The 14,263-nt window shown below is 39.4% G+C and overlaps 1 protein-coding gene across 1 annotated transcript; it reads left to right on the top strand.

Moving 5' to 3' along the window:
- CLBA1 (clathrin binding box of aftiphilin containing 1) lies at window positions 1-11,021 on the top strand. The gene is made up of 5 exons (XM_015831535.1): window positions 1-714; window positions 2,394-2,542; window positions 4,511-4,640; window positions 8,040-8,150; window positions 9,037-11,021. The coding sequence occupies exons 1-5, from the start codon at window positions 241-243 to the stop codon at window positions 9,202-9,204; spliced, it is 1,032 nt and encodes a 343-aa protein (XP_015687021.1). The 5' UTR covers window positions 1-240; the 3' UTR covers window positions 9,205-11,021.
- Window positions 11,022-14,263: the final 3,242 nt, after the last annotated feature.

The following is a 14,263-nucleotide window of genomic DNA, read 5'->3' as shown; positions in this document are numbered from 1 at the left end:
TTATCAGGGGTCTTTATTTATAATCTTTCTTTTGCAGACTGAAATCTGGATTTGATGCAAGACTGAAAACAGGCATTGTTGATGGCTTAGGAGATATCAAAGACATGCTGGTTTGCTTCACAACATTATTGCAAACTATTCGAGATACAATGAAGTGTTTCATTGTACTTTCCAAATGTTAATGGATTTATTGTATCCCAATAACATTTTTGTTGACTCCTCCTTGTTACAATAGCTAAAATGCAAGGGCAGAATTTACTGCAAATTAATAGTGTGGAAGGAGAAAACCAGTCATGTTTGAAAGCTCTCTCTACAGAGAAGTATGCCATGTCACCAAGTGAGTACAGCTGTAGAACTGGAAGCCATCATTTAAACCAAAATAGAAATCTGGATGCATCCCTAGAAATGGAACTGGTTCAGAAAAAAATTCACAGCAAGAGTGATGATGGAACAATTGATGAAGGATCACTGGAGATTCTTCAGGATATCAACACAATGGAATCCAGCAATACTTGGGGTGATTTTGAAGGTTTCAGTGAGGTCAAGCTGGTGAACTTGAGTAACATTCCAGAACCTTTGGACAAGATAAATGAAAAGGTGTCACATACAAATGGTATGGATATCAATGACACTCATTCCACTACCTCATTCAGGCAAGTTCTTTCCAAAGCAGTTGGATACGAAAAAGAAACAATTGCTAAAGCTGCAATGAAGGTAAATATTGATAAGGCCAATCAATTTTCTGCTCAGGCTCCCTTTCTTTTTTCTCATTTTAACATTGTATAATACTACTCTTTGTTTTTTATAATACAGACATTAGATATTTGTCATTGCACTAAGAAAACATATTAGTTCAAGATGCAATTAAGTGTATCTGTTTATTTTACTTTTCTGCATAGCTAGTATAGCACAACCGAGCTAAATGTGATAAATCATTGCTCTTCATTAATCTGGAAAATATATATAAGCTCATATGAATACAGGTAGTCCTTGAATTAGGACTGTAATATAGCATGCTCATTATGGTTGCTAGTCATAAGGGTTGTTAATACTTTGCTTAATGACCTTTACCTCTCTTCTCCCCAAGGCCGTTGTTATGTAGACCATAGGGTCCTCAGGGCTGGGAAGGCCTAGTCCTAGCCAGCTCACCTGCTCTGGGTCTCCCAAGACCTCCCCCACCCCTTGGAGGAACCCTGTACTCCACTTCCCACCCCTTGGGATCCCTGCAGGCCTTGGGCTTGCTTCCCACCCAGCCACTCAGGACTTGCAGGACTAGTCTTTTCTTCAACCACCTCCAAGGTTCAGCAGCATCCAACTTAGCTTTCTGTTTTTGCAGCTTTTGAGAGAGGTGCCCAGCTGATCTGATGTGAAGCTCAGCTTTCCTACAGAGGCAGCCTCCTGCTATTCTGCAAGCAGGTGCTCTTCTCACAATCCCTTGGAAGCCTCTGTTTTTAAGGGAAAATGGAGCCTCCTTAAAAATGGAGCCTCCTACAGGATTGCAAGGCTATCATTAGGCTATCCCTTGCTGAAGGATCCCTGGTGTAGAATTAGTTAACTTCTCAGCTACATTGAGTCAAAGTCTTTATGATTCTTTCCTCCATGACTCTAAGACCCTTTTCCAGAGAACTCGGTTTTCCTCAGTGTATATGCGAAATTAGGCTATTTAGCTCCATTGTACATTACACATACTGAATTTGGCATTTGGACGTATGCTTGCCTTTTTCTAAAATCCAAGATGTCCTTGAGTATAATAAGGAGAAATGAGAAGTCTTTTCTTGTTAAAACTATAGTAGAATAAAACATAAAAATATAAAAATTACATAGTTTGGTGGCAAATGAAGGAAAAGTGGAGAAGGTGAAAAGGAAAAATGGTACCAAAATCCTAGCACTGAAATCATTAATTGTACAGAATTTATACCTTAGCAAAATACCAAGAATGTAAGTATGTCAAGTTGAACCTGATTTACAAGCAATGTTGTTGTGGTTCTATGAGAAAAATAAATGCTTACATATAAGAATTTTTGCTGAAAAATACAGCACCAGGTATAGAGGGATATTTTGTAAAGAAGGGGTCATTAGATGAGAATGTGACTAACTTTCTATATCTAACTTTCTACATTTTGCTGAAGAATGAGGAACTTAATGCTGGATTGTTGGCCCTGTAGTACATTAGATTTTCAGGATTTTTTTCCCCTCTCCTGAATAGTTAATTGGGAATCCACATGACTTTTAAATCTTTGAAATGAGTCTAAAGTTCACTGTTGCAGATTTGCAGAAAAAAGTTTTCTATGGAGAAGAAGGAATAACCTCTAGGTTTTAAAGTTAATTAAACTTTGTTTTTCTTCTCTATAAATCAACATATTACTGCATTCTTGCAATATATACTTCTTTAGGTTGCCATCAGTTCTGAAGATATTGTTAAACAGAGTTTTCCTGAAATCCCAGTACCACAGTGCTTGGATAAAATAAGTACATTGAAGCAAGTGCTTCACCCAGAAAGAGAAGATGCAGACATTCCTGAATGTACAGAGAAACAAGCTTGGTAAGATTTGTTTTGTCATTGATAATGCATGCATTTATAGAAGAAGATCAGTCTTCTGAAGATGCCAGTAAATGCAGTTTTCAGAGAAGAATTTAAAATTAGGATATTTTAAATTCATTTTAAAACTGGAAGATGGTGTTTGTTTATTTACTGTTATTTTAACCCAATTTTCAGACATTTCTTTCTGCTTGCATAATGAAGTAAGGGTCTGTTCTCTTGTCTTAAAAACTAAATAGAAAAGTCACACAAGCCACTATAAAGTAGAGAGTTATCTGAATATGTTAGCGGTTTAGCCAATCTTTCTTCACTTGCATTCTTGCTGGAAAACAATGGGTGGCCTTTATTTGTTTGTATCCTGCCTTTATTATTTTTTTTACAAATAACTCAAGGCAGCAATAACAATAGCCAACAACTTTCCTCCTTCTATTTTCCCTACAACAACAAACCTGTGAGGTGGATTGGGCTGAGAGAATGACTGCCTCAAAGTCACCCAGCTCCTTAGCTGATATACAAGCTTGAAGCGTGCTGCCCTCCAACTTTTTAGTTTTCAAGTGACGCTCAATAGGAGTAGAGCAGGGGTCTTCAAACTTGGCCCTTTTATGATTTGTGCCTGGCTGAGGAATTCTGGGAGTTGAAGTCCACAAGTCATAAAAGGGCCAAGTTTGAAGACCCCTGGAGTAGGGCATTATATCTTACAACAAGGGATGAGAAATGCTCCCTACAAATACTCCTTTTCTGGCCGATGAGTGAATGATCAATACTGTCTCGAGAAAATGACAGTATTTTTATTAGATCGACTCAGAAATCATAAAACAAACAGGTTTCAAAACTCCAGATCTCTTTGGCAAGCAACATATAGGGAGGGAAGATGGGAGGAGGTTGCCAATACTCAAATGAGTCTCTATTTGGTATTGTGATTTCAAATTGTACCTAAAGATGCTTCCTAGGATTACTGAGATGAAAACACATAAAAAGTAGCTGATTTTAAAACTATAACATTCAGCTGCCGACAAATATACAAGGTTTGAAATCCTTAGTAGTAGTCATTTGGTGCCAAATCTGGGCTATGGGAGGGGTGATCAAAAACATCCCAACAGAACTATTTCAAAAGTTCTTGGGTGCGTCTAGCGGTGTGCGGGCAAGCATTATCGTGAACCAACACCACACCGGAAGTGGTGCCACAGAAAATCCCGCCAAATGTGAAGATGCCAAGGAAGTACTGCTGGTGAAGTTCATGGAGCGTCATTCAACCATCAATTCAGAAGTCGACTGTGAAATGTTGCAAAAACTCAGACGAGCCATCCATAACAAGCCTCGGGGTATGCTGACTTCTGGTGTGGTGATTGGTTCACAATAATGCTTGCCTGCACACTGCTAGACGTACCCAAGAAATTTTGAAGCATTTCCGTTGGGATGTTTTTGATCACCCCTCCCCCATAGCCCAGATTTGGCACCGAGCAACAACTTATTAGGAATTTCAAACCTTGTAAGACGTTATGACAAGTGCCCCAATTTGAATGGCGATTATGTCAAAAAGTAATGTAATGTTGTAGTTTTTTAATGTCTATAATAAAAGTTCTGTATCTGCGAGTGTCTGTCGTTGATAACCAAACAGAGGTTTATTTCCACATTGCCGTCATATATTACTTTGTCTTAGTTTTCCCAAGATTACTAAGAATTGCAGAATCTTATATCCCTTTATAAAACTGGGATTCATTGAAAGGGGCTTTATGTCTGATTATTTTTTAAGTATGAAATGTTAAATGTTAAATTTGCTGTCAGAAATTGATGTTCTTTTGATTTAGTTAATCATGATCCACGTCTTCTGTTTAGTAATAGTTCATATACCTAATATGTAACGAAGCATGGGCAATATGTTTGCTACCTTTCTAGAGCTGATCTGACATGCAAGCAAGAAATATGGTGGACGTTTACTTTGCATTAATCTGAATTGTATTTCTTTTAAAGGCTTGACTCAGCAAATTTATGGAAAACTCTAACTCAGTGCAATACCCCTTCTGATTTAAGATGCCATCAAAATGAATTTCATTGTCAAGAAAATCTTTTAGCTGTGCTTGGAATCAATGCTAATCAAAAGGTAGTATTCAGCAATACTTTCTAAAACATACATATATTTGCTATTGTTCAACTGAATTTTCATATTTCACTTGTTAGAAAATATCTTGTATGTTTCCATAGAATAGATTTACAGAACTAAAATACGAAAGTTTATATCAAGTTTTGTTGGGTTTTTTTGCTTTTTTTACAAAATGAATACTGGAATTTGTTGATGGTTCAGTAAGAGCTCGAAAAATGATGGATGGGAATAAGAACTTTGTGTTTCTGTCAAAAAAAATTGAACTGTGTGATGGCACAGCTAAGCCCATCAGGTGAAAGATCAGAGGTCTCAGGCTCTGTTTGTAGACACTCTGAGTCTACATACACTGCTCCTTCTCCTAAAATTATGTATAAAAAACTACTGCATAATTCTGACTCTAATGAAATGAAAATGATATGATCTGATACCCCAAACAACACAGAGGGTTAGTAAATTTATAAAAAGTACTCTTTTTAAATACTCTTCTAAAAGCTAAGGAATTGTATTCTTTTTTAAACTGATTTTCCCCTTGTTCATGTTTCCATAGCAGCCTTTCTATCCTCCTCATTTAATCTTCAGTGAAGAGACACCTGGGATGTAGAGAAAAGTTAGTTTTTATACTTAGCTAAGAGAAACCAAATGTACAGGTATAGATTAGATGAAACCTGACTCAGTAGCAGTAACTGTGAGAGTGATCTTGGAGTCCTAGTGGACAGTCATTTATATATGAGCCAGCAGTGTGTGGCAGCAGCCAAAAAAGCCAATGAAATTCTAGGTGACAGTAACAGGGATAGAATCAAGATCATGTGAAGTATTAGTAGTGGTTTTTAAAGCCTTAGTAAGATCACACTTACAATACTATATCCAGTTTTGGTCTCCATATTATAACAAAGATGTAGAGATTCTGCAAAGAATGCAGAAAAGAGCAACAAAGATGATTGGGGGCTGGAGGTTAAAACATATGAAAAATAGTTGCAGGAATTGGGTATGACTAGTGAAAAGAAGGACTAGGGGTGACATGATGGCAGTTTTCCAATATTGGAGGGGCTGCCACAAAGAAGAGGGGGTCATCCTATTTTCCAAAGCACCAGAAGGCAAGACAAGAACCAATGGATGGAAACTAATCAAGGAGAGAAACAACCTAGAACTAAGGAGAAATTTCCTGAGAACAATCAGCCAGTGGAACAGTTTGCCTTCAGAAGTTTTGGGTACTCTATCACTGGAGATTTTAAAGAAGAGATTGGACAACCATTTGTCTGAAATGGTATAGCAAGGTGTTGGATGAGAAGACCTCTTAAGGTCCCTTCCAACTCTGTTATTTGTTGTTCAAAAGATGTTTAAATCTGGTAATAAGGATTGGCCCATGTAACACCACTGTTTTCAGAAATCTACTAGTGGGCTTTCAATTAAAGTGTTGGTAGTTATCTCTGTATCTATATCTCCTGTCTTGGGCCACAGGATCACAAACACTAGTGTGTTTTGCAAACTTTACTAGCATAGCAAATTCTCAAACAAATAAGCAGGAAAGGAGATGAGCATGCAGACACACAGATAAGAAATCGTGTCCCCCAAAGTCCATCAAGCTTGTCTCAGCAAGGCACAGTAGAGACAATAGGGGTCCTGTGTGAAGTCCAAAGGTCCAAATGTCATAGCAGATTTGTCAGCCAGTCTGGGACAGTCACAGTCACAAGATTTCAAGATGAAAAGCAAGGCACACAGAGACTAGGTTAACAAACAGTCAACTGAGGGTTTGAGCTTGCTGCACTTCTTAAAGAGAAGCAACTCTGATGTTGCTCATTTGGAGGAGTGAGGGTCCTTTCTTACGAGAAGCCCCACAGATTGCCTTTGCTCTGCTCTCCCACACAGCCAGATCTTGCTCTGAGAGGGCATAGCAGCTCAGATTCCTCATTTCTCAAGACTGGCAGCTGGATACTAGGTGGTGCAGTCCTCTGTCTGCAATTGCCCAAGAGGCAGTTCATCTGGTAATTCTGGCTGCTTGTTGTCAGTTTCCTTATCAGAGTCTGAGCTAGTCATGACACTATAAAGTTTTACATGGCTTAGGAGCTGGGTGTCTTTGGGATCACCTGTGCCCAATGGGATCTGCCTATTCAGTACAATCAGAGGGCTCTCTTTCAGTGTGCAGTCCTAGAGAGTAGTCTTGTCAGAGCCCCCAAAACATTTCTTATTGCCATGTCTCTCTTCCTTCCTGGCTGAAGAATTCTGGGAGTTGAAGTCCACAAGTCATAAAAGGGCCAAATTTGAAGACCCCTGTTTTAGAGCAACCCCAGTTCTTTTGGAATTTAGGAAGGGCATTAAAATCTGGTTGTTCTAATAAGCTACTAGGGAATGACGTGGGTATCATCTACTTGCAGTGTGTTTAAAACTGTGTGGTTAGCAGGTTAAAATAACAGGAATATTCAGTCATCATGAATGCTACTGTACCATGGCAAACATTCTCTGATATAGTTTCTCATGGTACAGTAGCATTCATGATGAGTAAATATTCTTGTTGTTTTAACCTGCTTGGGATGGAATGTATATATGCTACAAATTTTATTACAGTATTAGATTTTTTTTTTACAGTATTAGATTTTTATCTCATTTTTGTTTTTGGTTAACTCAAGGCAGTGTACAGTATGTACATAATATTCACGCCTCTCCTTTTCTCCCTTAACAACAATTTTGTGACATGGTTGGGGTGAGAAACTGACCCAGAGTCATTCAGTCGGTTTTCATGCCTAAAGGAAGAGAAGATACCATCTTCTGGTTTCTAATCCAGCATTTAGCCACTACCAAACTGGGTCTCCATTGAAGTGGCTTATATGCTCACTATGAAATAAACCAACCAATAAATAACAGAAACGCACATATAAGTAAGGCTTGATTGGGTATTTATATGAACATAGCAGTTGTGTTTTGTGCATGTAAAATTATATATGAATTCAGCCCTTATGTTATAATGTAACATTCCCTTGAGGAATGCAGTTGGAGAAAAACTGAAAATTATGTATTTTGCTATTTTCCTAAAAAATATAAGGCAAAGCAAAGCAAAACAAAACCTCTCTACGAAGATCTCTTGGGAAATAATTCTATCTATAAAAATGATTGGATATCAGGCTCCAAGTTCCAGAGGAGATTTTACTTTCAATTGCCACTGGCGCAATTGTGTCTCTGGTTTCCCCTTTTTGTCTGAAATTTTCCGTACTTCCCAATGTTGCAACTGTGCATATATTTCCTGCCTGTGCTTTACAACATTGTGAAATTCACAATGGCAATACTTCAGCTTGAAGATTCTAGTTTATAGAACCCAATATAGAATCAATGTAATATCAAGATGATTCACACAATGCATTATATGATAAAAATCACAGTTCTTTACATGATATTCTTGTTTATTAGGCTGTTCCAGAATTTAAGGTCAGTAGTTTGGAAAAAACTAACAGAGAAAATGAAGATTCCGGTGTCGACAAATTCAACCTTAGCACTTGTAAAGCACTAATTCAAACTAAGGTAAGAATAGGAATGAAGTGATCTTATTAAGTCTTGTTTCTTCATATGTTTCTTCTGTTTTCCAAACCTTATTGGCATATAAGTATGGATTAACACTAGGCAAACAGTCAAGCAATACTGTAATCAGGGAACTACCAAAGAGAAAACAACACACAACAACCTTGGCAGGGCAAGTTATTGTATATAAATAGGGAGCAAACCCCATTCACTCGCACTGATAATGCTTGGTAATGAAACATCACCAAACAAACCAAATTGAGAGAACACCAAGGACTCCACACATATTGGCAGCCTTAAATACAGAAAACATTTTTATGCCTGGGGTTTCTTTTATTCGTGCTAGAGAGACTTGATTTTCACAGCCAAAAATTATATTGATTCTGGTAGCTGAAGCACATATCACTCACTTCTTGCAGGGAGCAATAGGAAGCATTTCACTGGTTATCTTTATAGTCTTAAGAGCCCCTGCACGCTTGTGCACGCTTGTATAAGTTAAGCTCTATGGACCTTGCAAATTTCTCTTATGTGAGTAAATGAGAGAAGCCTCTATATTTAAAGTCCACAGAACTGACACCTGGCCCTGCATGGCCAGGAAGCAGCATCTAGAGGCATTTGCTCTTATACATACCTGTTCTATTGCATTTGGCAATTAGTATGTTTCAGATAATCAAAATCCCAGTTTTAAGGACCCTTCAGTTGTTCAATGGGATTTGGTGTGAATAGAGATAGAATATGTTGATGTAGTATTCACAGAAAAAAACTTGGGGTGGGATATCTCTTAGGATGCATTTGTCATCAAACTATTATTAGCAGCAGATCTATGTCAAATATATGCTGGCGTGTAATAGATCAATAATACACAGTTACTTTCTTTTGTTTTGCACAGCTATCTGTAACTCCTGAGCCAAGACAGAATCATCTGTTTACTTATAACTTGTTCCTGAAGAAGACTCCATCCAGCGCAAATATGCAATATATAACAGTTTCACAAAAAAAGAGGTTTTTTACTGCACAAAGTTTAAGAATGAAAATATTTAGCAGTAATGTTTGCTAATGGAAATGTTTGCCATTGTATCACTTTTGTAAACAAATTTTAAAAAGAAATGTCTTTGGGGGGGAAAATGTGCTTCATCCATGTATTTTATTTTATAGATACGAGTATGGTTTGGTCATGATATCACTAATGGATAAATCACTAAATGAACAAACCAGAAGTATGCTTTCAGAGATGGCAAATGTGCTGTGGTCACTCTTGCTCTTTTGCTGACATTTTAAAAACCTTTTTAATTGCGCCCTGTTTTAGAAACATGTGTTGTGCTATTTGTGTGCCCAATCACTGTTCCTCTAAACTCTTTTAGACAGATATGATACCTAGAATACATAGTGTATGTTCCTGCCTCTGTTACATTTGATTTTTTTTAATCAGCTGCAATTCCACTGGTAAGTCTTACCAACTATCCTGGCAGGGAAATGTACTAATTTGTGTAACGGCCCATTGTCTACTCTCATAAGTTTGCATTTGATTTGATTTTTTTCAAGAATTTTTATATCTATCCTTAAATCTTGATCTCTCCTCTTGCTGTAGAAAGGCACGCTGTGGCTCCTGAACCTGTTTATGTGACCTGAAGATCCTTCCATCATAATTTTTGTGTTGTAATGAGATTGACTAGCTGTACTGTGCACCCTAAAATAAGCATAATACATTTAAACCTGTACAAGAGAGGGCCTTCTCGTGATATACTTGCAAAGAAAAAAATATGGAAATGTTTAGTTTGTGTTGCTCAACTGTCCTGCTGTATAGCATTGAAAGCAAATGCTTATTTTGTTATTCTTGGTTTAACATAGTTGAGTAACAGGCAAACTCAATGGCTGATATCCATTTATGAGCATGTGTACACATTGAAATGAGTTGCTTCTGTTAGCACTGCAGAAATAAGAGAGCATTCACTTTTTGCTATGTTTTTTCCCAAGCAATCCTGGATACCTGCTGTCATCATTTCTATATAACTATATTTCCTATTTTTCATATTGGAAGCCTGGCTTTTAAAACTAGCACTTAATAAAAAGCAGTAGTTTAGGTTCTTTTTATTAAACTTCAGGGAACCATTTCATATTAGTCTGCTGATTTTGGTACAGAGAGTCTGGCATACTGATAACATTTCTTGAAGTAGGTGAATAAGTCCCTTGTATTCAAATTGGTTTGAAGTATCTTGCTACTACAGCTAGATACTTCAGCATCTCCCTTACTTTGATATCCAGGTCATTTTAAAACTGAGAAATGGTTACAAAAATAGATTGTTCAGTATGGTGATTAATATATGGGAAGTCATGTCCTTAGTTTCTATTATCATGAACAATCAGGTACTATAACCTCCCCTTGTTTTAGAGTAATTTCTTTCCTTTGTTTTAAAATGTTTGCAATTTATATTTCAGAGTTTCTGATAAATTTTATAAAGCCTTTTAGTCCATACCTATTGGCTTACTACTAGCAAAGACTCATGTAGCTTCTGACTTGCCAGGACAAATGCTATCTGGATGCAGCCTAATCTATCCTCTACTATGTTTACAGTTTGCATAGGTTCTTCTCAGCTAATGGAGTAAAACCTATTGAGCACTATTTTGTGTACTACCATTCATTTTTAGAATAATAGTTCAGTTAAACTTGCAGTTGCCTTTGTGTAATTCAAGGGTGAGAAACTGTCTTGCGTTAGACATTCCTGAGCTACAACTCTTGAGGGTCCCTTACCATCAAAGGGTTCTTCAACCCTGGTTTAGTAGCTGTTTAGTGACAGGTGCGTCAGAGTTATGCAGACACGTTCCTACCACTGTCTGAAGGCTTGTAACATTAATAAATCTAAAGTTGATAAAACTAACAAATCTCTATTGATTTCTCTGTGTGTAACACTGAAACAGTCACAATCTGAGCCATTCTTATCAGTTGTCTCTGATGCAAGTGCAGAAATCCTGCTGATTACATGTGCAGGTGAGTTGGCACTTAACTTCAAAGGGCCCTGGATGGAATCAATTATTTGAACCCTGAGTTCAGGCCAGGTCCAGACTGGTGTATAGTAAGATGGCATTTGTTGTGTTTGAAGAGGATCTCTGCAGGCTTGGGACAGGTGATGCAACTGACCTGGCTCTCCTGGATCTCTCAGCGGCTTTCGATACCATCAATTGTGGTAAAGTAAGTTTCTAAACCAGATTAATTAATTAAATTTATATGCTGCCCATCTTGCCATCTAAAGTTTTGGGTGTTGAGAGTGGAAAATGCTCTTTTGCAGTGATTTCCCTCCTTTCTTCATAATCAGTTCCAGTCAGTGGTGATGATGGGGAGAGGTCATGCCCTATGCCCTGCAGTGAGGGGTGCTCAGGGCTCTGGTCTCACATTTCTCCATTTTAATATTTAAACTGCTGGATGAGGTCACCCATACAAGGGGTGCAGTATTATCAGTATGCTGATGATACCCTATTACATATTTCCACCCTGGTCTGACCAGGTGATACTGTTGGGAGTGCTAACCAAGTCCCTGGGGGCTGTGAAGTTTTGAATGTGGAAGAACTGACTTCAACTTAACCTTGATAAGATTATTATGTATTTGTATCCAACCTTTATTATTTTTACAAAATAGGGTGACTTTGGGTTTTTGGCCTCTCGGGGTCGGGTAATATGTCTGGTGATTTGCACAGATCTGCCTTGTGTGTCAATTGCACCCTTTTTTGGATGGAGACACCTAGTTCACAAGCACTTCTTGGCCATTTTATTAAATTTAATATGCCACCCATCTCACTGTTCAAGGAGACTGAGCACTTCTTATTTGGAATGCTGCAATGTACTGTATATGGGACCGCCCTTGAAGGCCACCTGGAATGTATATCTGGCCCAGAATGCAGAACACAAGCAATGTGGGCACCCTTGTTTGTTCATGTTACACCATTACATGAGCTGCACTGGCTCCCATTAAAACCCTGTATGCCCATCCTACTAGACTGGATAGAGTAGGCTTTTCTGAAATGCTGCCGTGTACAGTTGAGGGATCTAGAACCCTGTCTCTTCCATAGGTTCTCTTTCCTTGTGGCAGGCAGGCTCCCACTCTTAGCCTTCTGGAAGGCCATCAAGACCTGGCTCTTTACCTAGGTATTATGGTCCAATGTTGGGAGCTTATGCATGGCTGGTGAGGAAATCAGTGTTGGGAGTCGTGGTGGCACAGTGGTTAGAATCTGCAGTATTGCAGAGTAACTCTGTCCCCTGCCAGGAGTTCAATCCTGACTGGCTCAAGGTTGTCTTCAGCTTTCCACCCTTCCAATGTCGGTAAAATGAGGACCCAGATTGTTGGGGGCAATATGCTGGCATTTGTAAACTGCTCAGAGTGCTGCAAAGCACTATGGAATGATATATAAGTCTAAGTGCTAGGAGATGCTCAAGGTGACAAGTTTTTTAGTTTGCAATCTTATTATTGTGAGGGACCCAGATTTGTGTACTAAGATGGGCAGCCATATGAACCTTTTAAATAAATAATCTCATCTTCCCAAGTGGCTTTCTTGTGCTAGCTCAGATTTAAAACCCATTCTTTAGCACCCAAATAGAGAACTTATGTGATCCCTTCAACTGAAAAAATGAGGCTTGGATAAGGAATTTCTGCTTGTAGTCTACTCTAGCATAAACTTACTGTTCTCCAGCACTGAGATGGAGACTCCACCATTGGGTAGTAGACTGTATTCCTNAGATCAAGTCAGCCAAAGTTGCCACGCCCGTCCTGGACCGTTGATCTCCAGTCTTTGACTTGATCTTGCCCAGGACAGACGTTGCAAGTTTGGCTCTAGGCAGGTACAGTCATTGGTGGTTTCCATCCCCTTTCCAATTCAAAATTTTACAGAATTAAATTAATTAATTACTTAATTTGGCTTCATCTCCCCTCAACGATCCCTGTAAGTATTTCCAAAGGGACTAACGGCTGTTAGTCTCAAAGCTCATTACTCAAATAGGATTGGGCCTTGCAGGGAATTGAAGGGGGCTGCCCCTTTCCCCGACAGGAGGCCAACGGCTGTTGGACTCAATATACCTCACGCCTAACGGAGCTTGCGGCTGCGGCTCCGTAGGCTGTTTAAACGGGGAAAGACAGCCCTGGGAGGCATTTTTTCGTTTTCAATCGATCCGTCAGGAAGACATCGGCTGTTGTCTTCCTCAGACACAAGCCTCACGGAGCCCGCGGCTGCGGCTGTCGACTCGGGCGCCTTTTTTTGCGACGGGGAAAAGGGGGGGAAGCCCCACGATCGACTCCGACGTCGTTTTTTCCTTCTCGGGGCTACGGCTGCAGTCCTCGTGGGCGATTATTGTGAGTCTTTCTATTTTTTCTATTTTTTTGTTCGCGGAGGTGCGCGTGCGCGCGCGCGCTTGGCCTCCACTACGATCGTTGGTTTCGGCCGGCTATCGGGGACTGAGAAATAGTTTATTTTCCCCCGATTCCTCCCTTCTTTGCTGGTCGGTGTGCGGAGGCTCCTCAGAGAGCGGGGGGGGGGTGCTAACAGTTTCCCGGCCCTGCCTGTGTCAGAGACGCCATTTTGAGCCTCGTGGTCCTGGAATAGGCCGCGGCGGCCATTTTGAGACCACAATTTGCTTTAAAAAATTAGGATTAATCGTTAAGTGAAACAATTTTGGTGAAAGGATTTAATCTAAATTGGGCGCTTGCACAGTTTCCAATTGGCAAACGAGTTTTCCCTTTCTACCAAGGGTGGCAATACTGGGTTGCCTTTTTTTCTGTAGGGAGGTAGGCCGCCATTTTAGTAAGGCCGCCATTTTGTATTCTCCATTTCTGCATATAGAGGCAGATCCCTTCCTTTATCTTTGGAAATTTGGTGTCTCCTGGTCCTCATTTGGAATTGGTTAATTGGCACAGATTAATTGGCACTGTACTGGGATTCCAGACTCCCCATCAGCGTGTCTGTTCTTATCCACAGTATTTTCAGTACGAATTCCAGGCTCCCCTTATAGAGTGTCTGTCCTTATTCGTACTTAGTTTCTCCCTTGGATTCCAGGTGCCCCAGCAGTGTATCTGTCCTTATCCAACTGGGATTATACCTGGGTTCCAGGCGTCCCTGCAGTCCGTCTGTCCTTA

This window comes from Protobothrops mucrosquamatus, unplaced genomic scaffold (genome assembly GCF_001527695.2).
Source record: "Protobothrops mucrosquamatus isolate PMUCROS unplaced genomic scaffold, P.Mucros_1.0 scaffold_258, whole genome shotgun sequence".
NCBI lineage: Eukaryota > Metazoa > Chordata > Lepidosauria > Squamata > Viperidae > Protobothrops > Protobothrops mucrosquamatus.
This window is presented reverse-complemented; position numbering and strand designations above follow the sequence as displayed.

Bases quoted from the DNA above. Each gene is read 5' to 3' on its own strand.
- CLBA1 (XM_015831535.1), top strand. From the start codon at position 241: ATGCAAGGGCAGAATTTACTGCAAATTAATAGTGTGGAAGGAGAAAAC. The intron at 715-2,393 runs GTAAATATTGAT...ATACTTCTTTAG, and splicing joins TTGCTAAAGCTGCAATGAAG to GTTGCCATCAGTTCTGAAGA. The intron at 8,151-9,036 runs GTAAGAATAGGA...TGTTTTGCACAG, and splicing joins AAGCACTAATTCAAACTAAG to CTATCTGTAACTCCTGAGCC.